The sequence below is a fragment of the Rhineura floridana genome, chromosome 1 (assembly GCF_030035675.1).
Source record: "Rhineura floridana isolate rRhiFlo1 chromosome 1, rRhiFlo1.hap2, whole genome shotgun sequence".
Classification (NCBI taxonomy): domain Eukaryota; kingdom Metazoa; phylum Chordata; class Lepidosauria; order Squamata; family Rhineuridae; genus Rhineura; species Rhineura floridana.
This window is the reverse complement of record NC_084480.1, coordinates 742,186-768,166: the sequence shown is the minus strand read 5'-3', so window position 1 is coordinate 768,166 and position 25,981 is coordinate 742,186. Positions and strand designations below refer to the sequence as shown.

The window sequence follows — 25,981 nt, the reverse complement described above, 5'->3', positions numbered from 1 at the left end:
AAGCATGCTCGGCTCCAACCGGTCCACTACTGCTCTGGCCCGGCGGCAGAGGCTGGGCTCGGGAGAGAGGGAGCGAGTCAGCCCCTTTAGTCTCCCAAGGGTGCAGCTCCGCAACTGCTGGACGTGCAAGGGCAGGCGGCCACTCCGCCATCGCTCCAAGCGCTGGGCACTTTGCCACTGGTCGCTCCTCGGGGCAGACACTGACAATCCCCACCCCTTTTACTCGCGAGAGGCTCCTTTCAGGGGCGGGGCGAGGGGCGGTGCTCCGTGCGCCAATGAGGCCCTTCCTGTCGTCGCCCGCCTGGCCAATGGGCACGCGGCGTGGCCGTCGCCATGGAACCGGCGCCCCGTCGAGTTTGCTATTTCTATGGCGACAGCGCAAGCGTGGGAGCGGCCGCTGGTCGGAGGGATGGAGCCGGAGGGCAGGTGAGGAAAAGCCGGGGAGGGGGGGGGTGAAAATAAAACCTCCGATCTCCTAGTGCCATTATACGAATCTATGGTGTGGCCGCGCTTGGAATGCTGTGCATAGTCCTGCTTATTGTAGAGCTGGGAAAGGTTCAGAAAAGGGCAAGAGGAATGACCCCTGTCATGTTGTTGCTATGTGCCTTCAAGTAAATTTATTTATTTATTTATTTATTTATTATACTTGTATACTGCCCCATAGCCGAACCTCTCTGGATGGTTTACAGTAACTAAAAACAAATACAATTTAAAATACATTTTAAAAAAAACAATTTAAAACACAATTAAATTTTTTTAAAACAATATAAAACACATGCCAAAATGCCTGGGAGAAAAGGAAAGTCTTGACCTGACACTGGAAAGATAGCAGTGTTGGCACCAGGCGCACCTCGTCAAGAAGATCATTCCAGAATTTGGGGGCCACCACTGAGAAGGCCCTCTCCCTTGTTGCCACCCTCCGAGCTTCCCTTGGAGTAGGCACCGGAGGAGGGCCTTTGATCTTGAACGTAGTGTACAGGTGGGTTCGTATCGGGAGAGGCGTTCCATCAGGTATTGTGGTCCCAAGCCGTGTAAGGCTTTATAGGTCAAAACCAGCACCTTGAATGGAGCTCGGAAACATACAGGCAGCCAATGCAAGCGGGCCAGAATCGGTTTTATATGTTTGGACCGCCTGGTCCCTGTTACCAATCTGGCCGCTACAGTTTGCACAAGCTGCAGTTTCCGAACCATCTTCAAAGGTAGCCCCACATAGAGTGCATTGCAATGATCTAATTTGGAGGTTACCAGAGCATGGACAACTGAAGCCAGGTTATCCCTGTCCAGATAGGGAGGTAGTTGGGCCACCAACCAAAGCTAGTAGAAGGCACTCCGTGCCACTGAGGCTACCTGAGCCTCAAGTGACAGAGATGGTTCTAGGAGAACCCCCAAGCTACGAACCTCCTCCTTCAGGGGGAGTGCAATCCCATCCAGGACAGGTTGGACATCCACCATCTGGTCAGAAGAACCACCCACTAGCAGCATCTCAGTCTTGTCTGGACTGAGCCTCAGTTTATTATCCCTCATTCAGTCCATTGTCACAGCCAGGCACCGGTTCAGCGCATTGACAGCCTCACCTGAAGAAGATGAAAATGAGAAACAGAGCTGCGTGTCATCAGCATACTGATGGCAATGCACTCCAAAGCTCCGGATGACCACACCCAACGGTTTCATGTAGATGTTGAACAGCATGGGGGACAGAACTGACCCCTGTGGAACCCCATACTGGAGAGTCCAGGGTGCCGAGTAATGTTCCCCAAGCACCACCTTCTGGAGGCGACCTGCCAAGTAGGAGCGGAACCACCGCAATGCAGTACCTCCCACTCCCAACTCAGCCAGTCTCCCCAGAAGGATACAATGGTTGATGCTATCGAAAGCCGCTGAGAGATCAGGGAGAATCAACAGAGTCACACTCCCCCTGTCTCTCTCCCGACAAAGGTCATCATACAGGGCGACCAAGGCTGTTTCCATGCCAAAACCAGGCCTGAAACCCGACTGAAATGGATCCAGATAATTGGTCTCATCCAAGAGTGTCTGGAGCTGGCCTGCAACCACTCGTTCCAGGACCTTGCCCAGGAATGGAACATTTGCTACCGGCCTATAGTTATTAAGATTTTCTGGGTCCAGGGAGGGCCTCTTCAGGAGTGGTCTCACTACTGCCTCTTTCAGGAAGCCAGGGACCACCCCCTCTCGCAGAGAGGCATTAATCACTTCCCTGGCCCAGGCGGCTGTTCCATCCCTGCTAGCTTTTATTAGCCAAGAAGGGCAAGGATCCAGCACAGAAGTGGTTGCACGAAACTGTCCAAGTACCTTGTCAACGTCCTCAAGCTGTACCAGCTGAAACTCATCCAAGAAATCAGGACAAGGCTGTGCTCTGGATACCTCGCTTGATTCACCTGCTATCACACTGGAGTCTAAGTCCTGGCGGATGCTAAAGATTTTATCCTGGAAGTGCCTAGCAAATTCATTACAGTGGGCCTCAGATGGTTCTACCATGTTCCTGGGGCCAGACTATAATAGCCCCTGGACAATTCTGAAGAGCTCCGCTGGGCGGCAGATTGATGATTTGATAGTGGCAGCAAAATATTGTTTTTTTGCTGCCCTTACTGCCCCTAAATACAGCTTACCATAGGCACTTACCAGTGTATAATTGCATCCACTAGGAGTTCCTCTCCATCTGCACTCAAGCCGTCTCCTATAATGTTTCATCGCTCTCAGCTCTGGGGTATACCATGGAGCCGTACGAGCTCTACACAGGAGAGGGTGCTCAGGAGCAATCATGTCAACCACCCGGGTCATTTCTGTATTCCACAGTTCAACCAGGGTTTTGACAGGACCGCCAGCCCTATCAGCCGGAAAACTCCTCAGAGCACTTTGGAAACCATCCGGATCTATTAGTCTCTGGGGGCGGACCAGCTTAGTAGGTCCCCCACCCTTGCAGAGGGGAAAAGCCACTGTAAGTCTAAACTTCAGCAAGTAGTGATCTGTCCATGACAGAGGGACTGATGTAAGGCTCCCCACATTCAGATCACCAACTCCATGTCCAGATGCAAAAACCAAATCTAGAGTATGCCCTGCTACATGTGTTGGGCCAATGGCATATTGGGACAGTCCCAAGGTTGTCATGGAGACCATGAAATCCTGAGCTGCCCTGGATAAGGTGGCCTCGGCATGGATGTTGACATCCCCCAGAACCAACAGTCTGGGGGATCTCAACAGTACAGCCGAGACCACCTCCGTCAGCTCAGCTAGGGAGTCTGTTGGACAGCGGGGTGGGCGGTACATCAACAGAATCCCCAGTCTGTCCCACTGACCCAACATAAGGTACAAACACTCCAGACCAGTAGTCACATGGACAGGGTGCTTGCAGAGGAAGATGGAGCTCCTATAGACCACATCAACCCCCCCTCCCTGACCCTCAGGTCTACCCTGATGCTGGACCAGGTACCCTGGTGGACATAGCTGGGAGAGACTGACTCCCACCTGCTCACCCACCCAGGTCTCGGTTATACATGCCAGATGGCTGCCTCATCCACAATTACATCGTGAATGAGGGAGATCTTATTATGCACCAATCTGGCATTTAGCAGCATCATGGCGACCCTATGAATCAGTCACCTCCAAGAGCATCTGTCATGAACCACCCTGTTCAGATCTTGTAAGTTCAGGTCTGTGGCTTCCTTGATGGAATCAATCCATCTCTTGTTTGGCCTTCCTCTTTTTCTACTTCCTTCTGTTTTTCCAAGCATTATTATCTTTTCTAATGAATCATGTCTTCTCATTATGTGTCCAAAGTATGATAACTTCAGTTTCATCATTTTAGCTTCTAGTGATAGTTCTGGTTTAATTTGTTCTAACACCCAATTATTTGTCTTTTTTGCAGTCCATGGTATCTGCAAAGCTCTTCTCCAACACCACATTTCAAATGAGTTGATTTTTCTCATATCAACTTTTTTCACTGTCCAACTTTCACATCCATACATAGAGATCGGAAATACCATGGTCTGAATGATCCTGACTTTGGTGTTCAGTGATGCATCTTTATATTTGAAGACCTTTTGACTTCCGGGAAGGGTGACTTAGCCTGTGCCTGCTTTTGAGACGGGCTCCTGCCTCAAAAGAAGCTTATTCAGATATATCAGTCAGATTTTTTTTTTTTTTGACTGATTAAACTTCTCCCGGGTAGGGAGAAACGAAGAGATTAACCTCAAAGCCTATTTTTGTTGGGACGACCAGATCTCATTAATTTATGGGACGAGGTCCAGCCGACGAAGGTGGGACGGATTTTCAACAACAAGCTCTATCTGATAAAGCGAACGTTCATCTTATCTTCTAAGAGAGAACGCACTAACAGGCAAGCACCCTTCTTTCTATATTTTTCTTTTACTTGACTTAAATTGTTGCTGTTTAAAAGAGATTTGCCAGATTGATCGGTTTTTGACATCTCACTGGGGAGCCATAACTTCTCTCTGCTACTCACTAATTAATAGCTTATCTCTGTTTTTGTTGCAAAAAGCTGTCCTGGATTTGCATTCTAAAGATATACACAGAAGAGGGATTTCTATTCCAGATTTTTATTTTGAAGAATATTATATTGTCTGAGACTACTCTCTTTTTGGTCTATTTTATTTTGACGAATCTGTTTCCTGACGACCGCCATTAATTGTTTCGATCCTGGGAACTGCATTTTGTTTACTTAAGCATGGAGAGATAAGGCTGTCTGCTCTGTTTATACTGTGATGTCACCAAGTTTGGAGTATTAACCCAATTGTTGCTGAAATAAGAAGTGGTTTTCCTATATTTTTCTTTTAAAATGGCAATTAAGAAAGTGGCTGAGAATCTGGAAATAACCATGTTTCAGAAAATAATGGATGAGATTGAGATAACGAAACAAAACCTGCGACAGGGTTGTAAGGAGCTGAAAATTGAATTGAGTAAAATGAAGCAGGAGATTAAAGATATAGGGGTCCCTGTGAGAGAGGTGACCCTGGAAGGGGTCCCTGTGAGAGAGGAGACCCCGGAGATTGGAACAAACGTGGAACAGGAAAAAGATTTGGAGTCTATGGACTTTAGAAACAAAATCTATTGTTTGGAGACACAGGAGATTAAAGACATAGGGGTCCTTGTGAGAGAGGAGACCCTGGAGACTGGAACAGGGGTCCCTGTGAGAGAGGAGACCCTGGAGACTGGAACAGGGGTCCCTGTGAGAGAGGAGATCCCGGAGATTGGAACAAACGTGGAACAGGAACAAGATTTGGAGTCTATGGACTTTAGAAATAAAATCTATTGTTTGGAACTCAATGTTATCTCTGAAGAAATTAATGAAGATTCTAGAGATAAAGTTATCAATGGCATGGATAATCTTCTGGACTGGATTGATGTGATGGAGCCCAATATAGAGAAAATCTATGGAATTAACTGCAGCCATGTGACAATGGAAAAACTTTCAAGAGATGACCCAGTGTATTTTGAAAAAAAGAACAGAGATATGATTTTACAGCAGTATTTCAGCAACCTATTCAGAATGGATGGCAAGAAAATATTTGGGATAGAGGTAATTCCCATCAGACTCTTACTATATGACTATGGCTTTGACAGCAAGATTATTATGGAATACTGATAATGGAAGATTGGATACTGAAATTACTGGACTTAACAAGACTACTGAAGATGGAAGATGGAAAATGGAACTAATAGGGATAATAGAACAATGGCTACTGAAATTACTGAACTTAACAGATTCTGATGTGATGGATTAATTGAAATGTTTATTTTGACTATGGTTATGACAATAAGATTATCATAATTAGTAATGAGATGGATTAATCGATATGCTTATCTGGAAAAAAAAATTGATAGATATATTTCTTAAAGAATTGAAACCTCTCTTTGACTTTTTGTGGAAAGAATAAAGTAATGTTTATGAGATTTGATGATTAAGTAAGATAACTACTGGAGGAAAGTGATTTTATAATATGACTTAAGAGACAGGATTGTTATATATTATAGACTTATAACTGATTTGATCTTTGACAAATGGGAAGTCAATATTTTACTCTTTATTTTTTACTTTTGTTTTTTTTTTTCTTTTTTTTTTTTTGTTTAACTATTTTTGATTTTGTTTTTTGTCTTTGAATGTTTTATGATTTCGTCTTGTATGTTTTATGAAAATCTGAATAAAAATTATTGAAAAAAAAAAATATTTGAAGACCTTTTCTAGTTCTCTCACAGCTGCCCTCCCCAGTCCTAGCCGCCTTCTGCTTTCTTGACTATTGTCTCAATTTTGGTAAATGATTGTGCCAAGGTATTGATAATCCTTGACAAGTTCAATGTCCTCATTGTCAGCTGTAAAGTTGCATAAATCTTTTGTTGTCATTACTTTAGTCTTTTTGACGTTCAGCTGTAGTCCTGCTTTTGTGCTTTCCTCTTTAACTTTCATCAGCATTTGTTTCAAATCATTCCTGGTTTCTGTTAGTAGAACGGTATCGTCTGCATATCTAAAATTACTGATATTTCTCCCTCCAATTTTCACACCTCCTTCATCTTGGTCCAATCCCGCTTTCCGTATGATGTGTTCTGCGTACAGATTAAACAAATAGGGTGATAAAATACACCCCTGTCTCACACCCTTTCCGATGGGGAACCAATCGGTTTCTCCATATTTTGTCTTTACAGTAGCCTCTTGTGCAGAGTATAGGTTGCGCATCAGGACAATCAGGTACTGTGGCACCCCCATTTCTTTTAAAGCATTCCGTAGTTTTTCATGATCTACACAGTCAAAGGCTTTGCTGTAATCTATAAAGCACAGGATGATTTTCTTCTGAAATTCCTTGGTCCATTCCATTATCCAATGTATGTTTGCGATATGATCTCTGGTACCTCTTCCGTTTCTAAATCCAGCTTGGACGTCTGGCATTTCTTGCTCCATATATGGTAAGAGCCGTTGTTGTAGAATCTTGAACATTACTTTACTTGCATGAGATATTAAGGCAATACTTCAATAATTACTGCATTCCCTGGGATCTCCTTTCTTTGGAATTGGGATGTATATAGAACGCTTCCAGTCTGTGGGCCATTGTTTAGTTTTCCATATTTCTTGGCAGATTTTAGTCAAAATTTGGACTGATTCAGTCTCAGTAACTTGTAGCAGCTCTATTGGTATGCCATCTATTCCTGGTGATTTGTTTCTTCCAAGTATTTTAAGAGCAGCTTTCACCTCACATTCTAAAATTTCTGGTCCTTCATCATATGGTTCCTCCGTGAATGAATCTGTCATCCTGGCATCTCTTTTATAGAGTTCTTCAGTGTATTGCTTCCATCTTCCTTTTATTTTATCTCGGTCAGTCAGTGTGTTCCCCTGTTGATTATTCAACATCCCTACTCTTGGTTTGAATTTCCCTTTCATTTCTCTAATCTTTTGGAACAGGGCTCTTGTTCTACCCTTTTTGTTGTCCTCTTCTATTTCTATACAGTAACTATTGTAATAGTTCTCTTTGTCCCTACGTACTAGTTGCTGTATTGTTGCATTTAGCATTCTGACCATGTTCCTGTCTTCTTTTGCTTTTGCTTTCCTTCTCTCTTTAACCATTTTAAGAGTTTCTATAAGGCCACTGAGTCCAAACCCGCTCAATGCAGGTATCCAAGTTAAAGCATACCTGACAGATGACTGTCCAGCTGCCTCTTGAAGGCCTCCAGCGTTGGAGAGCCCCCCACCTCCCTAGGTAATTTATTATGTATTTATTTATTTATATCCCATCTTTCCTCAAGTAGGAGCCCAGGGCAGCAAACAAAAGCACTAAGAACATTCTAAAACATCTTAAAAACAGAGTTTTAAAAAATATATTACAACAAAACATCTTGAAGAACATATTAAAACAAAACATCTTTAAAAACATTTTAAAAAAGCTTTAAAAATCTTAACAAACAGTTCCAACACAGACTGTGGTAAGGTCTCTACTTAAAAAGCTTGTTGAAAGAGGAAGGCCTTCAGTAGGCACCGAAAAGATAACAGAGATAGTGCCTGTGTAATAATTAAGGAAGGGAATTCCAAAGGGTCGGTGCCACTACACTGAAGGTCCACTTCTTATGTTGTGCTCTTTCAGAGGGAGTACGACTCCATCCAAAGCAGGCAACTGACCAATTATCTGAACTTGGGAACTACCAACCCACAGCACCTCCGTCTTGCTAGGATTCAGACTCAGCTTATTGGCCCTCATCCAGCCCACCACCGAGTCCAGGCAGTGGTCCAGGGCTTGCACAGCCTCTCCTGATTCAGATGTTACAGAAAAATAGAGCTGGGTACGTCAGCATACTGTTGACACCTTGCACAAGGGACAAGACAGTACCCTGCGGCACCCCACAGCACAACTGCCAGGGGGCCGAAAGACAATCATCCAGTGCTACTCTCTGAAAATGACCCTGGAGGTAGGATTGGAACCACTGTAAAACAATTGCTTCCATTGTCATACCACTCTAACAGAGATGTTCAGCCAAACTCTGGCTTCCTGCAACTTGAGCCCATTATTCCGTGTCCTGCACTCTGGGATGATTGAGAAAAGATCCTGGCCCTCCTCTATGTGACAACCTTTCAAGTACTTGAAGAGTGCTATCCTATCTCCCCTCAGTCTTCTCTTCTCCAGGCTAAACATGCCCAGTTCTTCAGTCTTTCCTCATAGGGCTTTGTTTCCAGTCCCCTGATCATCCTTGTTGCCCTCTGCTGAACTTCTTCTAGTTTGCTCAAAAAACAGTCCCCCAACACTGCTCCGTGGACTCAGTCCCATAGGTGGGGCTGGAACCACCGTAACACAGTGCCCCCAATTCCTATTCCATGGAGCCGGTCCAGAAGGATACTGTGGTCAGTGGTACTGAAAATTGCAGGGAGATCGAGACATGGGGACAAGGTCACACTCCCCCTGTACTGCTCTCTCTAGAGGTCATTCATCAGGGCAACCAGGGCTGATTGAGTCCCGTGGCCAGGACTGACCCTAGATTGGACCAGAACTAGGCAATCTGTGTCATCCAAGAATGCCATAATATATAAATGTATTATACTGTTGTTAAATTTTATGTATTTTTTATGATATTTGGGTTACATTTTGTATTATGCTTTCCAAACAAGTTGCATGCCACCCTGCTATTGTTTTGATGAAGGGTGGTACACAAATATTTTCAATAAACAAGCTCAGTTGTCTGTTTTCCTGCTGGGCAGAGCCAGCAGCCTGCAGCACAGCTGGGGTCGACTGCATTTTCCTCCCTTCCGAATCTCTGCAGATCGGCTCCAGTGCTCCAAGGCCCACCACCAAGCCACCTGGACGAGGCAGCACCTGGACACGTGGAGAAGCCAGTTGGGGAGGCTGAGGTGGCGGAAGCGGAAGCCCCTGCTGGCATGGCTGAGCCGCCTCTCCCTCCGGAAGAGGGGGTGGTGTATTGCCCGGGGGAGATGCTGCCAGCTGGGCCTGAGGCAGCCCCAGTGGTGGTGAGGACCCCAGCCTATGCTGTGGAGCTGCCTCTGTGCCACGGCATCCCTGGGCCCACTCTTGGTGAACTGCCACCCACAGAGCAGGAGGCGATTCCCATTGCACCCCTGGAGCCCATGAGGGAGCTCCCCGACCGCGGAAAATGCCTGATCTACAACTGGCAGGAGGAGGTAATGGTTGCTGGCTCTGCACCCTGAACCCTGCTGGGGGCATGGCGCTACTGTGGTGGATTCTCCTCCCCTTTCTGAGTGGTTAGACTTGCCTGGGGCAGGACTTGCCTGGGTGTGGCTTCCTTTGGCCAGAGGGATCTCTGGAGAGACTTGTTTGTTTGTTTGATTTATATCCCGCCCTTCCTCTCAGCAGGAGCCAAGACTTGAAGGCATTTTTGCTCTTTACAAATATAGAAATAGATTGTAGTCGAGGCAAAGAGCTCCAGGCAGCAAGTCCCCTGCCCCACATTAGACCTCCAAAGAGATACCCCCACATCTCAAGACACCCTTCAGCTACCTCCGTCTCTCTGTCTGTTCCACCTCCCCCCCGAATGCCCCTATTGTACCGTTCAACTTCCTATTGACTCTCCTTGTGGTGGGCTGGGTGGGGGAACGAGAGGCTGCCATTCTGGTCCACTCCCCTGTGATTTCCATGATCAAAGATGGTGCCGGTACAGCTTTCCCACTGACCATTAAAGAATATGAACTGCCCATTCTGGCCCTCTTTGGGGGCACAGTCCTCTGCTGCCCAAACCCCAGGCTCATGCAGAGTAATCAGAACGCCAACACGTCTGCTCATATTGCTGTGGGGAAGGACTCTCTAAAAAGCTGGTGGGGCTGCCCTATTGCCACTCTCACAACTGGCACTTCAGTGGGAGACATAATGGCTCCTCCTTTGCCTCTCAAACCCCCTTTGAGAAGGGAGCAGCCCTCCAGGATGGATTCCCCGGCTAACCTCCAGCTGCCTCCTCTCTTCCAGAGAGCCACCAACAACCTGGATCATGTGCCAAGGCCCGAGGGTGGCACGGAAGGCTTCTTTTATCGGCACGGGCATCAGGGGCTGCTCACCCTTCAGTTTCTGGCTGGCCTGCCCAAGAGCACCACCATGCAGGATTCTTACCGGAGGCCCAGGAGGAGAGGGCTCCCCGTGAGAGGTGGGGAGGCTGAGGGTCAACGGGAGATTGGGGGGCGGCAGGGCTCGTGTTAAAGGGCGTGGGGTGGTGCCAGAAGATGGTTTTGCCACACCAGTGCTGAGGCCAAAAGCTCACAGAAACACCAGGAGCGGCCATGTGTGGAGTCAGACCCCTGGTCCATTGAGCTCAGTGTTGTCTTCCTAGGCTGGCTCCTGGGCTGCAGACGGGGGTCTCTTCCAGCCCAATCTGAGCTTGGACTGAGCCTGGGACCTGCTGCAGGCACAGCAGACGCTCTGCCACTCAGCTAGCCGTCCTGCTTAAGCAAATGGGCATGTTTTGTACTGAGCTCTGCCCCGTAGCTTTGCCCAAAGACCGGCAACACGAGGCGGGTGGCTAGTCCCTGTGGATCAAAGCACTGGGCCTGCCCCTTCTTCAAACGGCGGCCCCTCCTTTCCAGCCCAGAGATGCTTCGATGCTTTTCTTGTTTGGCTGCTTTTTCTAGCCTGGGTTAGGTGGGGATGGCAGAGTTTGTTTGTTTTTTACCTACTGTTATTTAGTTTTCAGTTTCTTGCTTTTTTTAAAAAAACCTTCTTGCCTGGCCAGAGCACTTGGGGAGAGAGCAGCAAGAAATGGATGAAGCAGCAGAGAGCAGATCAGCCTGACCGACCTGGGAGCCAGTGGAAGGGGTGGCTTTGCATAGCCCTATCTCGGGTGGTCCCCCCCATTTCTTTTTCTGGTGGGCCAGCAACTTTCCCCCAAAGGCTTATTGGCGAGTGTGAGGTGGAGGGGCCCAGAGGAGCCGCCCGAGAGACTCCCGTCCACCTGACCGTCCTCTGGAAGTGATGTGAGAACTTCACAGCTGAGCTGGCTTTCAGAGCGGAGTCTTCGTGGGGACTGACCAGTTGGACCCCGGCCTGAGCTGGACAGAGGCTATTTTTATTTATTTATTTTATTTTTAAAATTTATATACTGCCCGACTAGCAATAGCTCTCTGGGCGGTGAACATGGCTACCCTGCTTTGGTACCCGTTGCCCACCCTGAGCCATTTCAGAGAATGCACAGAGAAACCAGGCAGCCAGGCACCCTCTTTGCTACGGCATCCCACACCACCACCACCACTCCAAGCAGCCTGTGCAGTGAGGCTGCTAACACACTTCTTCAGTCTGGGGGGGATCCCACAGATGCTGCTGTGTGTGTGAGAGAGAGACCCCACATACCCTGCCCTCCAGAGCCGTCCCAGCAGAGTTGCTGCTGCTGCTGTCTTGACTGGCTGACTGGCTCGGCCGGAGGTCTCTGGAGGGCCTGGACCGTAGAAGGGGCCGTTCTGCTCACCATTCCCAGTGCTTGGGGTCCTAGCACCATCTTTCTCCCACACCAGTGATCTGACCTCCTCCTTTCTCCTTCCTCCCCCCAGGGCAGCGTGAGGCCATGATGGAGTGGCTTTTGTACCAGAAACACAGGTGAGCAGCAGCAGCCAGCCCCCCCCCCCCAAGCAGGAAGCCAGTTGCAGGCGAGTGGCTTCCTCCACCAGCTGGCCCTTCCTTCCTGCCTGTGAAATGGGGCTCCTTCCCCCTGCCCCAGGCTATAACATCAACTCTTGACGGGCTCTTTCCCTACCCTCTGGGAACCTTTGGGAACTCTGATGTTCCAAGAAGGTGCTTGATTTCTGAGCTGGACTGCGCTGGGCACCCTTTGGGGCCAGCTGGACACCCCAATCCCTTGTTCACCACTTGGCCTTGCTGGGGTGTCTCCAAGGTCCCTCAGGGAACTGGATGCCTCCTGCCCCCTAGCCACACACACTGGACTCTTGCAGAGGAGCTGCCTCTCAGGGCACTGGGCTCTGTGTGTGTCTTTGTTTGCAGCAAAGAGATACTGGAGGATCAAGCCTACCCACCCCCTGGGCCCATGGAGTCCCTGTCCACCATGCATCACGACTATCGCCAGGAAGGCTTCCTCTCTGTGGCCCCTGCCCCCACCAAGGTGAGAGAGAGCAGGCTGTGGCGGAGCAGGCAGCCCCATAGGTGCCGGTCTCCTCCCCAAGTGCGAGCTCCCACAAACGCACCCAGCAAAGGAGCAGCAGCAGATTGCCAAATGTGGACTTTGCTCTCCACAGCCCCACGACTACCGCCTGGAGCAGCCACAGACCTTCTGGCTAGAACATGCCCAGCAGGTGCCTGTGAGTGACACCCCCTCCCCTGGGAATGCCTCACATTCTCCCGCCAGTGGGCCTGACCTTGAAAGGGCCATGGAGGGGGCGGGCAGTTGGGTTTCTCCCCCTCCTCATCCCCCCCAACATGCAGCTGTTGCTCTCACATGACAGGGCTAACCCCCCCCCTGCCAAGACAGTGCTGGCTCCATGACAAAGGGGCGGCGGAGGAAGAGGGGCCTGGGTCTTCCAGGATGTGGAAGGGGGCTTCGCTTGGCCCTCAGCCATCTTCTGTGCTTCTCTCTGCAGGGGGTCTCCAACATCCGGACTGGCGACACCCCCTTCAAGAAGTGTGGGACATTCACAACCCCCATCATGGAGTACCTTGACCAGCCCCTGCCCCATGGCCCAGAGAACTACCCCAAGCTCTAAGAAAATAAAGAGGTGCCAGCGACAGGCTGGCCTCATCTGCTGTGGGAGTGCTGCTTGAGGGCATTGAAGGGTGGGGTGGAGCAGGGGGTGCTTCGCAGAGGTGGGGACAGGAATTTGAGGGCGCAACAAGCTCTCCCCTTCCCCCCCATCCTTAAACTGCCCCACAAGCTCAAGCAAAGTGGTGGAGATGGCTGCATTTCCTAGGAGCAGAGTGCCTGCCCAGCCCTGAGGGCAAAAGTGAGGGTGGTGCCCTGGGCCAAGAGCTCCTGTGGGGTTGGCAAGCAAGGCTCCCCCTCTGAACTGGGTGGAGCTGTGGCCCCTGAGCAGGATGGCAGAGGTAGAGGGTTGGAAGCAGCTGTGGGGCCCCGAAGCCTCTTTAAGCACCTTACTGTCTCCCCCACTGCCAGGAAACACAAGAGCTGTCCCAGGTTAAAAAGTCTGTATTTCAACAAAATAGTTTGCACTGTATGTCCCTATTTACACCCGGAGGGAGCAGCTGCATTGCTGATTAGGAAGGTTGGCTCAGCCGGCTGAGCAGCGGAGCAGGATGCCAGGTGGGGGGGGGCGCACAGCCTGGGAACAGCCTTGCTCTCGCGCAGCTCCTGAAGGCCCCGCACTGGCGCAGCCCTTGCAACCTGAGCGGGGGCTGCTTCCGTGTCAGGGCAGGAGGGGCGCACTGGGGACCCAGCACAGCAAGACGCAGCCCTGCGCTTCAGCACACCGCAGCACAGGCCATGCGAGGGCCTCTCCTGAGAGGGCATCCTACTGCCTCTGCCGGTCCAATCCCCCCCCAACACACACACACACCTCTTTCTCTCGTTACTGGGCTACATTATTGCTCCAAGTGGTTCTTCCTCTGTCTCTCCCCCCCCCCCCAATCTCTGTCTCTCATTGCTCGATGGCACAGTGAGGTTCTTGGAGGTGGGAGGAACGGCTGCCCTGTTGCCACAGTGGGAGGAGTCACAGGAGGGGGAGGAGCCACATCAGATGACAACGTCGTTCTTCTCGCCCAGCAGCCAGTAGGTCCGGAGCTTCCCCTTCCCCTGCCAGGGGAAAAGAACAGGCTAGGGCTCTCAGTGGTTCACAGTGCACACGCACACCCCACTGCCCCGCAGGAGGTCTGAGGTGGGACCAAGAAGAACTGGCTTCACGTCCACACTGCGTCGTTTTCCCCGCTGGGCGGGCCCAAGGGCCTATGCCATGTGGGGCTACTCATTGCCCCCCTCCCACCCAGCTGATGAGGAAACGGACCACACCTTCATCTCCACATCTCCCCTCAGATCTAGCTCAAAGCAGCCAAACTCATCCAGGATTTCCTTGGTGGTGGTGGACACATGGATCTTCAAGGCTGGAACAAACAAAGGCCTAGGAAGGTCAGTGCTGGCAGGAAGCCCTCCTTCCCTCACCCCCCGCTCCTAAAATGGGACAAGGGTCATCACTGGAGCAGGTATAGGGGGCTGGCAAGACCATGGGAGATGTGCAAAGCCAGCAGCGGGTTTGGGAGGAGAACTATATTAATATCATTATCATCATTATATTGAATTTATATCCCGTCCAGGGTGCCAAACAAAAAGCAATAAAGGAATAAAACCAAAAACAATTCCAATACAGGTTCAGACTGGGATAAAAGTCTCTAAACCAAGGAGCTCCGTACACCGTGTTAGAGCCCTGGAACGGCTTGTGAGGGAAAGTGTGCTCACCCTCTCCACTGGACTCCATGCGCGACGCAGTGTTGACCGTGTCCCCAAAGAGGCAGTAGCGTGGCATCTTGAGGCCCACGACGCCTGCACACACTGGCCCTGTGGTGGGGGCAGAGGGAGGGAGGGAGCTGGAACCTCAGACACATCCTTCTGCCCCAGTGGCCCTCCACAGGTGGCCCCCGCTCCCCGGGACTCACCAGAGTGGATGCCAATGCGCAGGCGCAGCTGCTCGGTGGGCCGGTGCCGGATGCGGAATGTTTTCACTGCCTCAAGGAGGGCGAGGGCCATGCGGACAATCTCGTGGGCATGCAGCTTGCCGTTCCGTACTGGCAAACCTGACACCACCATGTAGGCATCGCCAATCGTCTCCACCTGTAGGGCGAGCCCGTCAGGCAAGGTGGGGCTCTTCCTGGCAGCCACACAGTCCAACCCTGGCTCGTTTGGGGGCTGGGCCAGCTTGGGGATCAGCTTGCGTGGCCCACAGCCACGTTTGCACTCACCTTGTAGACATCAAAGTTGTCAATGATAGCATCAAAGCAGGTGTAGAGGTCATTGAGCAGGGTCACCACCTAATGGGAGGGGGCGGCAGAAGGGGAGGGAAGACGGCGCAAGTGAGTGGGCTTGGATAGCTCATGTAACCGGGGCAGATGTGAAGAGCAGTCTTGGGGGCTTTGCTGAAGAGAGAAGCTGGTCTGCACAATCAAGCAACGCGACTGAGGCTGTCCAGGCACAGTACAGTTAGCAGGTGTGGGTGAAAACAGCGAAGCTCATCCCAAAGGCGGCTGAGCTTGCAGAGGGACCAAGCGAGGCGGCCAAACACAGAGACGACGAACAGAGGAACTGGTTGCTAAATTCTGGGGATTACACGCATGCATTGTAGAGATGCAGCGTGGAGTCACCTGCATGCTGGTGATACCAAACTCCACTTTCCCTTTACGTCTGATTCAGGGGAGGCAGCAGGTGAACTGCTTTGGTGTCCGGTTTTGGTGGAGTGGGAGGGGGCCAAAGAAGTGAAGGTCAGTCCAGCCTCTTCCCCCCTCCTCATGTCATTGTCCTTGGAAATGCCAGGCTGGTTCACCCATGCAGGGAAGCAGTTGATGACTTGCAGCTAAACTAGTGAATGTGCCCTTACCAAAAAGTGTTACTGTGTTTGATGAGATGTGATGTAATCCTGTCAGGTTAAGTGAAAAGCAGGCAGGTGGAGTGGGCCTTGGAGTGGCTGTGCAGGTGCCTGGCAACACAGCAACTTTTGGGTCAAACAACTGTGGGGGTGGAGGGAAGGGGGTGGGAGGGATTTCCAGTGAGAAACTATTGTGGGGCCCTGATCCTGATCAGGAGCACATTCTGAAGAAGCCACCCTGCATGGATCTCCCTAAAACATAAAGGTGGCCAGCTTAGTGTTGCTTTATGTTCTTGTGTTGTTTTTAAAAAAGATGCTCTTTTCCAACTGCAACAGTAGCTAATTTCATGGTTTGATTTAAAAATAAAAAGCCATATCACAACCATCATTTAAGGAATATGTCTGCCTGCCACCCACCCAGTAATCTTTCTTTCTTCCAAGAGATGACTCATTCAGATTGCAAGTTGCACCAGTTACTGGACAAGGAGGTCCTCCATCTGTTAGTGGCAAAGGACTCTTGCCTCAGGCCAAATTCAAGAATGGGGAAATGTACATAGCACAGTGGGAAGGAGAGCCTGGCTGGGAGTCCAGAGTATGCGAATTCAAATCCCTGCTTGTGTCTCCTGAGTATCAAGGGCCAGCTAAAGATCACCCCCACAGGGAGTGGCTCAGGGGTTACGTGCCCTGCCACCTGTGCAGCCGTGGGCAAGTGGCATAGTCCCAATGAGCCCAGTTGCCCCCCAGCTGGCAGCTGCGGACAAGGAAGGGGCTGGCTTGTGCAGTGCGGAGGACTAGCCTCAGAGGGAGGCAATGGTAAGCCCCCTCTGAATACCGCTTACCAAGAAATCCCTATTCATAGGGTCACCATAAGTCAGGATTGACTTGAAGGCAGTCCCCACATACTGAAAAGGTTTCCCCGTGAGGCGTTCACTAGCCCCAATTAGCCTGCTTAAAGCCAGACCACAAAGGCCTCAAGACAGGTGCACCAGTGGCCTCTCTCTGCTGTGGGAGGCTGCCTGGTGGCAGGGTCAAGCCCACAGCCGAGGGATGGCCCCAACAAAGGTTGGCCACACCCAGCCCAGCGGGGAGGGGGAACCCCCACTCTGGCCCCTACCTGCATAGGGGTGCTCTCAGCTGACAAGGAGGTGAAGCCCACGATGTCGCTGAAGTAGATGGTGACGCAGTCAAAGGCTTCGGCCTGCACTGTCTCGCCACGCTTCAGCTGCTCGGCCACTGAGCTGCAGGGGGAGAAGGAGGGCAGTGAGTCAGTGGGCCACCCCTCCGTCCCTGTGCAGAGGAGAGTGGGCCTTGAGGAGAGGGAGGGTCTCCCTCAACAGAGCACCCATCGTCAGGGGCGCGGCTCGGGGTGGGCTTGTGTGGATTGGGCCCCAAATCTCCTCCCAAGTGCTCCAAGTGTTTCTGGGTACGGTATGGGTTTGGGGGCTATTACATTGGGGGGTATCTAGGCTACTGGGAAGGATATGTTTGGAGATAATTTAAGATGACCCTCTCTAGGGATGATTTAAGAGGCAACAAATGGGGGAAACTGAAGGGAAATCCAGTTTATCTGGAGCAAGATCTATTGGGAAATTAATTAAAGGGAAAGTGGTTTGGGGTGGGGTGCAAATTTACTTAAGCACTTATCTGGAAAATCAGTTGGCTTGCTTCTGTGATGTCCCATTTCTAAATTTGCATCCATCCATCCATATTAGCACATGCAACATGCAAAAGTATGGGCCTCTGAAGGCTTTCAAGGCCTAGCCACACCCCGTCCACCTTGCTGGGCCAGTGTTCCCCCCGCCCCCAGGCAACTCACTGGGGAAGGATCTGGTAGAGCAGGTTCTCAGCCTTGCGCTTCTCCTCCAGGTAGGCCTGGGTGCGCTCCTCCACCAGCTTCTCCAGGTTGTTGGCATACTGCTCCATGCGCGAGAGCAAGTTGTCCAGGATGCTGGTGCTGCCTTCCCTGTGGCCAAGGAGGAGGGAGAGGGTGGGCCCATGATAGGCATGCTCACGCGGCAGGCAGAAAAAAGACACTATCCAGCGCTGGGATAGGGTGGCCATCGCCTGGCATGGATTGAGGTCAGATCCCCCCCCCCAAAGAATTGGTCTTTGCTATGAGCTGAAAAGGGGGGGAGTAAGGCTCCCCCTAGCACTCCCCCCCTCATAATGTCACTTCTTGTGTTTATTATTTGATTTATATTCCACCCTTCCAGCAGAAGCCCATTTATATTTATAATATTTACTGTATTTACTGTTACTTCATCACATATGTAGAGTCCTGTGTATCCATTTAATGGGTCAACAAAACATGGGCTGTTGTTGAGGCACCATCAGCAGCTGCCCACGGGTGGAGGGGGTAAAGCACAGGTGGGATGAATATGAATTGTAGGAGGGAGGGGCAGCAGGGGGGTGTCCAATGGCTAGAGGTGCCAAACCCTTTCACATGAGTGACAGATACACCAAACAAGACTTCACAGGTTGGGAGTACATCATGCTCATGAGCATGGCACAGACATGACGCACAAGACCCAAAGGAAGATGGAAGATCGCTGCTCTGTGGAATTTCTCTCACACACAACTTGTGCAAACACAATTATTTTTCCTTGTGAGCAATACTGTAGACAGTATTTTTCCACACCTCCAATACGCATTGGTTGGGGTGCTGGGGCCACACAGAAGAAAGTGGTTTATGGGCCTGACTTGGTGAAACAGGCTCACATGTGGCATAGAAGAGGAGTGGCCTGCAGGATCCAGCCTGGTGTAACTCACCACAGAGCCTGTGGGAATTTAGCAACAGCTGCTGCAAGTCCCTCCTGGGAAGCCTGTTTCAGAGACTCATTTGTCTGTGGTGAAGGAAAGGCACTCTGCATGTGTTCCAGAAATTCCCTTCCAGATATTCCCTTCTCGACTTATTCTCTGAGCCCTGACACTGAAAATAGGTCCTGGAGCAACCTGGGGGCTTCCACACATAGGACATAGAAAACTACCTCATACCCAAACTCAGTTTGCCAAGCCCAGGGTTACCTACTCTGACTACCAGCTGCCCTCACGGGTCTGAGGCAGAGAAGGAGGGGTCTCTCCTTTCCATCACCCTCTTCCTGACCCTTTTAAGCAGAAATGTCGGGTGGGGTGGGCGCTAACCCTGACTGATGCTTCTTCCTCTGGCCTTTCTTGGTCTATCAGAAGTTAACAAAAGCTGTCAGGAATTGCAGCATCTCTCATGGGGCAGCTCTGCCAAAAGGAGCACCTGCAAAGTGACTGGGCCACCTGGGCTCTTGCCCTACATTTCCCTATGCCCTCCTCCAGCACCCACTTGTTGAACCGTCGGATGAAGATCTTGATCTGTGTGAAGTCTGGGCGTTCCACCTGCTCCTGGGCCCAGCAGCGCTCCATCAGGATGGCCAACTCCTCGCTGTGCAGCCGCGTGTCGATAGTGGGTCGGAAATATGGCCTCTGGCTGTTGCGTACCTTCTGCACAATCTCTGTGAGGGGGGAGGTGAGTGGGGGGGTGCACAGGAGTGAATGCACAGAGTGGGTGGGATGAAGGCACAGCTGACTGGTGGGAGGCAGCGATGGGGTGGGAGGGGGTGCCTGGACCACTGAGACAATGAGGATGGGGGCATGATGCGCATCCTGCCGGGTGGGGTGGCGGAGGGAGATGCAAAGGTGTTGTCGGGAAGACAGATACAAAATGGGGAGGGGGTCACTGGAAGGCCAACAGCTGCAGCTTCAAATGTAATCACCATCAAGTGATGCCCATCAGGGACAGGATCAGGTTATGAACACGGACAAGCATGTTTCTTCTGCCAGGCATGAGCCAGACTCTGGTCCAGGAAGCACAGCCGCCTCCCTCCCAGCCAGGGCCTGGACGGGCCCAGCTAGCACTGTGGGGAGACCTACAGAACAGGCTAGTGGAACATGAGGGACACTTTGCAGGTGCCTCACCCAGGAGGGCAGCTTCCCCCTTTGTAAGCCAGAAGCACTCGCTGGCCCACAGCCTCCCTCCCCTCATCCACATCCTGTGTACAGGGGGAGCTCAAAGGGAGGCGCACATGCTTCCAATGCAAGTATAACTCATGTCTCTCCTGTGGTAGACAGAGCTGCGCAAGTTCCCCCTTCATACAAGACCTGGCGGGTCATGTAGAGGACGCCCTCATCAGGCATGCCTCCTCTCAAGCCGCTGGGCAAAGGCTGGGTCTGCATGGACGGGTGATCACTCAGCTGGCCTGTCAGAAGTGTATAAAATTACGCCTGGCATGCAGAAAGTGGAGGGAGAGACGGTTTTCTCCCTCTCTCGTAACACGAGAACTTACTGACATCCAGTGAAGCTGAATGTTGGAAGGTTCAGGACAGACAAGAGAAAGTCCTTCTTCACACGGTGCAGACTTAAACTATGGAATTCACTCCCATAAGAGGCATTGATAGCCACCAGTTGGATGGCTTTAAAGTAAGATTAAACAAAGTCATGGAGGATCAGGCTATCAATGGCTGCTAGCCACGATGGCCAAGCCCTGGCCCCACGGTCGGAGACAGTATGCTTCCAGATAACAGTTGCTGGAAACTGGAGGAGGGGAGACTGCTCTTTGCGCTTGGGTCCTGCTTTCGGGTTCCTCATCAGCAACTGGTTGGCCACTGTGGGAACAGGATGCCGGACTAGTTGGGCCACTGGCCTCATCCAGCTGCTGCAGAGCTCTTCTTGCGAGCTGCCTGCCCCTTTGCGTCATGTGCACCCTGGGGAGGTTGGAGGTGCAAGAGATCCCCTGCCTCTCCCACGTGGGAACTGGCCCCTCCACAAGGTAATCCATGGCCCAGCGACGGTGTGGAAAAGGCCCCTTGTCGGCTTATAAGTCTCCCAGAGTCCCCCCAGGAGGCAACCCAAGACCCCAGAACCCCTGCCCAGAGAGCCGCCAGGCCCCATCCTCCACAAGGAGGGGAGGGTTCCTGTCCTCTCTCCTCCTCACCTTTGGGACTGAGGTCCATGCCCTCAATATAGAAGGCCCCATTGCGCAGCGCAATCTCCTGGAGAATGATGCCGAAGCTGTAAGCGTCTGCCTTCTGCATGGCCAGTGGGGAGAGAGTCAGGTGGCCCTTCTGCAGCACCTCCGGGGCCGTCCACAGCTTCTCTGGTGGGGAAGGGGGTCAGGAGGAGAGAGGGGGGTTGCTCAGAGGGAGATCTGGGGCTCCAACCTTCTCTCCCCCACGTCAACACAGGAGAGACCATCCCCAGTGATGGTGGTGCTGCTACGCGGGCAAGCGCCAGGGCGGGGCAGAGGAGGCACTTGCTGACCAGAAGGAAGGGGCCACACAAGAGACTGCGCGTCCTGCCACTGCGGGGGGGGGGGCACTCACTAGCATATAGGGCGTGGTTGCCCTCACTCTCGCTGCTTTGCCGGAAGCTGGCCAGGCCGTAATCCGTGATCTTGAGGACGAAGCGGCTGTCGACCACGCAGTTGGAGGACTTGAGGCTGCCGTGATAGGCGATGATGCTGTTGTGCAGGAAAGCCATGCCCTGTGCCAGGCAGAGAGGGGCAGCTGCTCAGATGCCCCCCCCAGGAGCAGCAAATCCACCTCCAGGCAGGGGAAGGCCTCCCTGTTAGCGCCAGGGCCACAGACGCCGAGGCTGGCAGCCCCCGTGATGAGCAGGGTGGCTGGCTGTGAGGAGAGAGGAGCTGGTTCTGGGTGCCAGCAGAGGGGCTCTGGCCAAGGAGAGGCTCATGCGGGACTGGCCCGGCCACTGCTGGTCAAGATGGGGCTGGAGGGTCTCAGGCTGGAGACGGCCTCAGGCTGCAGAGCCAGCCGGACGGCCCTCCCTTTGGGGAACAGCTGGAGCAGCTGGGCAGGAGGACAAGGAGCCCCAAGCCAGGGAGCCGCCCTTCCCAGGCCTTTGCTGGGCTCCATCCCGCTCTGTGCTGAACTGGGGCGTGCCTGGCGGAGGGGCAGCGGGCCCTCCCCCTGGGGCTCTGAAGGCAGGCAGGAGTTGTGGCTGCTGCTCCCAAGACTCCCACCTTGACAATGTCATTGATGAGCGAATAGCGGAACATCCAATCCAAGTTGATGCTCTCATTCTCCAGGATGTCCTGCAGGCAGGGGTGGGGGTGGAGCAGAACCACAGCAGTCAGGCAGCGGCCCTGGGGAAATGGCTGCTCCCTAGTCAGAGGGGGTCCTGGTGGGAGCACACTCCTCTGCTCACCCACCCCCGGTTCACCTAAGGTGGCCAGAGACAGCACCACTGCTCACACTGACCCCCCCATCCCTCCAGCTGTGGGCAGGGGAAAGAGCGCCCCCTTCCCACGCCAGGTTTGTGGCGCCCTTACCTGTAAGCTGCCACGGGGGCAATACTCGGTCACGATGCAGATGTTGGGTGGGTCAATGCAGGCCCCAATGAACCGTGTTAAGTGGTTGAACTGGATGTCCCGCATCTGGAGCCGCGGGAGGGCAGGGGGGAGGAAGGGAGAGATCCCATCAGGCCCAGAGCCCTTCCAAGGCAGCCTCCTGAATGGCCGTGGAAGGGGACAAGGGTGGCCTTTGGTGGAACAGTCTGCCTGAGCCCCTTCTCCACTCTGGGCAGGTGTCCTTCAGGTGCCTTGGAACTCCAGTTCCCAACAGGCCCAGCCTGCCCAGAGGCAGTTGGCGTTCCAGACATCTGGAGGGCACCAGGTTGGGGAAGGCTGGTCTATGTGGTCTTTATCTATTTTGGGGAGGGAGGTCTCCTGGTGCCACTCCCTCCCTCTCTCTCACATACACACACACACACACGAGCCAACAGCAGCAGCCCAAGCGACAAATGCTCTCCCTGCAGGGCTGTGCTCAACATCCGTGGGAGCCTGGCTGGGCACCCAATGCCCCCCGCCCGCTTGGCCCCTCTCTTCCTCCTTCGCCCGCCCCCCCGTACATACGTGTTTCAGTTCGAAGAGGACCTGCCTCGTCAGCTCAATCCGCTTCTTGTTGACGTGCTTGACGGCCACCACGTTTCCCTGGCAGAAGGGCAGAGGCGAGTCAGAGAGAGAGGGCAAGAGGGGTGGGTCAGGACCCCCACCTTGCCTCCCCACCAGTGAGCCCCAATGGGTACAGAGAAGGATTTGGGTGCAGGAACACAAGTGGCTCACCTTGAAGAGTCCAGTGTTGGCAAAAATCTGGTATTTGCCGTGTGCCGTCATCAGAGAGCCATAACTGGACCCACGCTGGGGGCGGGGGGGGACAGAGGAGAAGAAGGCAAGAGTCACATGCACTGAAGGCGAGAAGCCGGCCAGCTGGTGGGGGAGGGGTGCTGGGGCAGCTGCCAAGGCCTGGACAGAAAGGCCAGGACATCTGCGGGTGGGGGGGGAGGGAGGGCAGAGAAGGGGGCTCGGAGTGCCTGAGGGCAGCCAGAGGGTCTCTGGGGCTGCTCAGGGGACCCACCAGGGAGAGGGTGAGGCGGCTGCCTGCCCCCTTGTAGTAGCGCTCGGAGCTCCCAAACTGAAGCTCCTCCCAGCGGATCCGCCACAGCATGCTGGCCAGCTCCTTCTCCAACATCAGCTTCCTAGAGAGAGCAGCGGGAGAGGGGGAGTCAGACCAAGGTGGGCCCTCCTAGTCCACCCCCCCGACAGAAACCACCCAAATGCCTCTTCTGGGAAGCCTACCTCTTCCCCACCCCAGCCCTGGGCTTGTCACTGGCTGTTGCACCCAGACGCAGGCTGCTTTTGAACATGGAGGTTCCACTCAGGTGTCCTGGACAACCGCTGGCAGCCTCAAGTCCTGCGGTCCCAGGGCTGGGTTGGGCTGGACTTACCCACTGGAGAAAGACAGGTGCCTTGCCACCATCTCTGAGGCCTGGGTGTGGTTCCCCAGTGGTCATTTCAAAAGCACTCTGTGCATGCTCCAAGTCCCTTTCTTCTTTGCCATTCTTCCACATGTTCCAGAGCTGAAAGGGTACTGGGGCTGACCCCTGGCCCAAATGAAGTCCTATCACCCTGGGTTTGGGCTCCAGTCAGTCCTGGCTTGTGCTGGGGGATGGGAAGGACTGACTACTTGGGTTCTGGAGAAGGTGACAGGGTGGGGGGCACCTGTTGCCGTGAGCAGGTTCATGGCTGCCGAGACAGCTGGCAACAGCCAAGCAACAGTGGACTTCTGAGCAGCTGCAAGGGCAGGAGTTTGATTCAAGGGGACGCTTTGAGGCTCCGACGCTTTGCCCACCTCCCCTGGCAGCTCCAGAAGGCTGGCCGGGCCACTGAGATGGCTTCAAAAGAGGATGAGGCAAATTCCAGGAGGAGGAGGTTGTTAACGGCTACCAGCCACGATGGCTGTGCTCTGCCTCCACGCTCAGAGGCAGCATGCCCAAATGCCGGTTGCTGGGAACCACAGGAGGGGAGAGTGCGCTTGTGCCCAGGTCCTGCTTGTGGGCTTCTCATTGGGGCATCTGGCTGGCCACTGTGGGAACGGGATGCTGGACTAGATGGCCTCTCCTTGGGCTTGCTCCAGCTGCCACAAGGCTCTTATGTTCCCTGTGCAGGAGGTCAGACTCAATGGCCTTAAAGGCACCTCCAAACAATACAATCCCATGATTCTTATGCTGGAGCCAAAGCATCCCAGCTATGCCAGGTGGGCACTGGGGGCAAATGCTGCCCCTTAGCAGCAAAGGCTGTGGTGGTCTGCCTGGCTGCCTTGGGAGCCCCCGACTCCCACTCCTGTTGATTCTTCAGTCGGTGACACAAGGGGAGCTAGCCAGGGAGGGTCTCACCTGTGGCTCACTCACCTGAAGATCAGGAAGCTGGAAATGCCAAACATGAGGAAGGTCAGGCCAGCACCCAGGGCCACAATGGCCAGCGTGTTGAGTGGACCTGAAAGGACAGGCAGTGCTGCAGCCGGGGGGGGAGGGCAGGACTCCTCTGGCCAACCAGAACCACAGCACCCTCCCCCCCCCAGGGCTCAGGCATCTGAACTGGCATGCAGCTGGGGGGGGCACATCTTGGCACATCTTGGGGGGTGGCAACATAGCTGGTTCCTCAGCTGCCATCTTGGCTAAGGGCTTCTACGCTGTGGCTGCTTCACTCAGGTGGCCACAATCTGCTGCCGCGGGAGGCAGAACGCCCAATGGTGGCAGGCCGGGGGGGGGCAACCTTTGAACTGCCAGCAAGAGGCAAACCAGCTGGACCCACAGCGAGGGGCCGAGGAGCAACTCTGCCTATGAAGGGGGTGGGGAAACAGGCAGTGTGTGCATGTGGGGAACTCTGAACCTCATCTAGGGAGAGTTGAGCCTCCTTGATGAAGATGGGGGGGTTGCCCATCCCCTGGCTTACAGTCAGGGCAGAGTCAGGGGGCAGCGATATGGGGGCCCAGCAGTTCTGCCTCCCGACACACCCACTTTTGTCACAGGAGGGGTCGTCCACGTCAAAACAGGGTGGGCTGTCCAGCGGCGGCGCCCCCTTCAGCCAGTGGATGGGCCCCAGCCAGTCCATCTCCTTCTCTGAGCCCACATAGTGTCCCACCACCTGTGGGGAGAGGTGGAAGGGTTTGAGTTGTCACGTGGCCAGGGTGCCCTTCACCTCCCTACAGCCTAACACAACCTGTGTGTGCACATCATGCACGCACACATGGAGGCGAGCCACACATATGACCCATCTCAAGCTGTGCATTTGGTTCACCCCATCCCACACTGCTTGGTCCCTCCCCCCTCGCACCTGGTACTTGCCACTCGCCACGTCAGCCATGGCCCACAGGTTGAAATCTGGGTTGCGGTCATTGTTATCATCCATGCTCACAGTCCCAGTGACACCTGTGGGGACAGGGGGAGGGGAGGCCCAGCATTCCTATCAGCCACTTGGCACTCATTGCCACTTGAGAAACACTGAGGAGGAGGAGGAGGTGGTGCAGGTGGCAGCCTCCCTCCTTCTCTCCCTCGTGGGCAGGCTCTGGGGACCCCCCTCGACCCTGAGGGCCCACTCCCACCGCAGCACATGCATACCGGCATCCTCCAGGCCTGGCTCAGACCATCTGCCTAATGTGTCTCCA

General features: G+C 53.1%; 2 protein-coding genes across 3 annotated transcripts in view; one reads left to right on the top strand and one right to left on the bottom strand.

Annotated features, from left to right (window-relative positions):
* Positions 1–346: 346 nt before the first annotated feature.
* Positions 347–13,189, top strand: SPAG8 (sperm associated antigen 8). Of its 2 annotated transcripts, none has more exons than XM_061612601.1 (7): positions 347–426; positions 9,268–9,643; positions 10,443–10,617; positions 12,011–12,056; positions 12,459–12,576; positions 12,710–12,772; positions 13,052–13,189. In XM_061612601.1, the coding sequence occupies exons 1-7, from the start codon at positions 368–370 to the stop codon at positions 13,172–13,174; spliced, it is 960 nt and encodes a 319-aa protein (XP_061468585.1). In that variant the 5' UTR covers positions 347–367; the 3' UTR covers positions 13,175–13,189. The 2 variants fall into 2 exon arrangements, with proteins under 2 accessions (XP_061468585.1, XP_061468594.1); XM_061612610.1 differs by having other exon boundaries at positions 12,459–12,636; positions 12,674–12,772.
* A 407-nt stretch (positions 13,190–13,596) lies between these two features.
* Positions 13,597–25,981, bottom strand: part of NPR2 (natriuretic peptide receptor 2) — a 41,704-nt gene continuing 29,319 nt past the window's right edge. The window contains exons 5-22 of the mRNA XM_061612586.1: positions 25,651–25,745; positions 25,335–25,461; positions 24,726–24,810; positions 23,393–23,513; positions 23,101–23,175; positions 22,891–22,968; positions 22,309–22,413; positions 22,000–22,071; positions 21,344–21,503; positions 20,956–21,117; positions 19,308–19,476; positions 17,811–17,957; positions 17,109–17,232; positions 15,375–15,443; positions 15,072–15,246; positions 14,875–14,973; positions 14,431–14,522; positions 13,597–14,217 (exon numbers count right to left, since the gene is read on the bottom strand). Coding sequence (XP_061468570.1) covers positions 14,158–14,217; positions 14,431–14,522; positions 14,875–14,973; positions 15,072–15,246; positions 15,375–15,443; positions 17,109–17,232; positions 17,811–17,957; positions 19,308–19,476; positions 20,956–21,117; positions 21,344–21,503; positions 22,000–22,071; positions 22,309–22,413; positions 22,891–22,968; positions 23,101–23,175; positions 23,393–23,513; positions 24,726–24,810; positions 25,335–25,461; positions 25,651–25,745 — 2,015 coding nt within the window. The 3' untranslated portion in view covers positions 13,597–14,157. The remainder of the gene's footprint in view (positions 14,218–14,430; positions 14,523–14,874; positions 14,974–15,071; positions 15,247–15,374; positions 15,444–17,108; positions 17,233–17,810; positions 17,958–19,307; positions 19,477–20,955; positions 21,118–21,343; positions 21,504–21,999; positions 22,072–22,308; positions 22,414–22,890; positions 22,969–23,100; positions 23,176–23,392; positions 23,514–24,725; positions 24,811–25,334; positions 25,462–25,650; positions 25,746–25,981) is intronic.

Excerpts from the sequence above, each read along its gene's own strand:
- SPAG8 (XM_061612610.1), top strand. The coding sequence starts at position 368 with ATGGCGACAGCGCAAGCGTGGGAGCGGCCGCTGGTCGGAGGGATGGAG. Across the intron at positions 12,637-12,673 it reads GGTGCCGGTCTCCTCCCCAA|CAGCAGATTGCCAAATGTGG; the intron begins GTGCGAGCTCCC and ends GCAAAGGAGCAG. Across the intron at positions 12,773-13,051 it reads AACATGCCCAGCAGGTGCCT|GGGGTCTCCAACATCCGGAC; the intron begins GTGAGTGACACC and ends TTCTCTCTGCAG.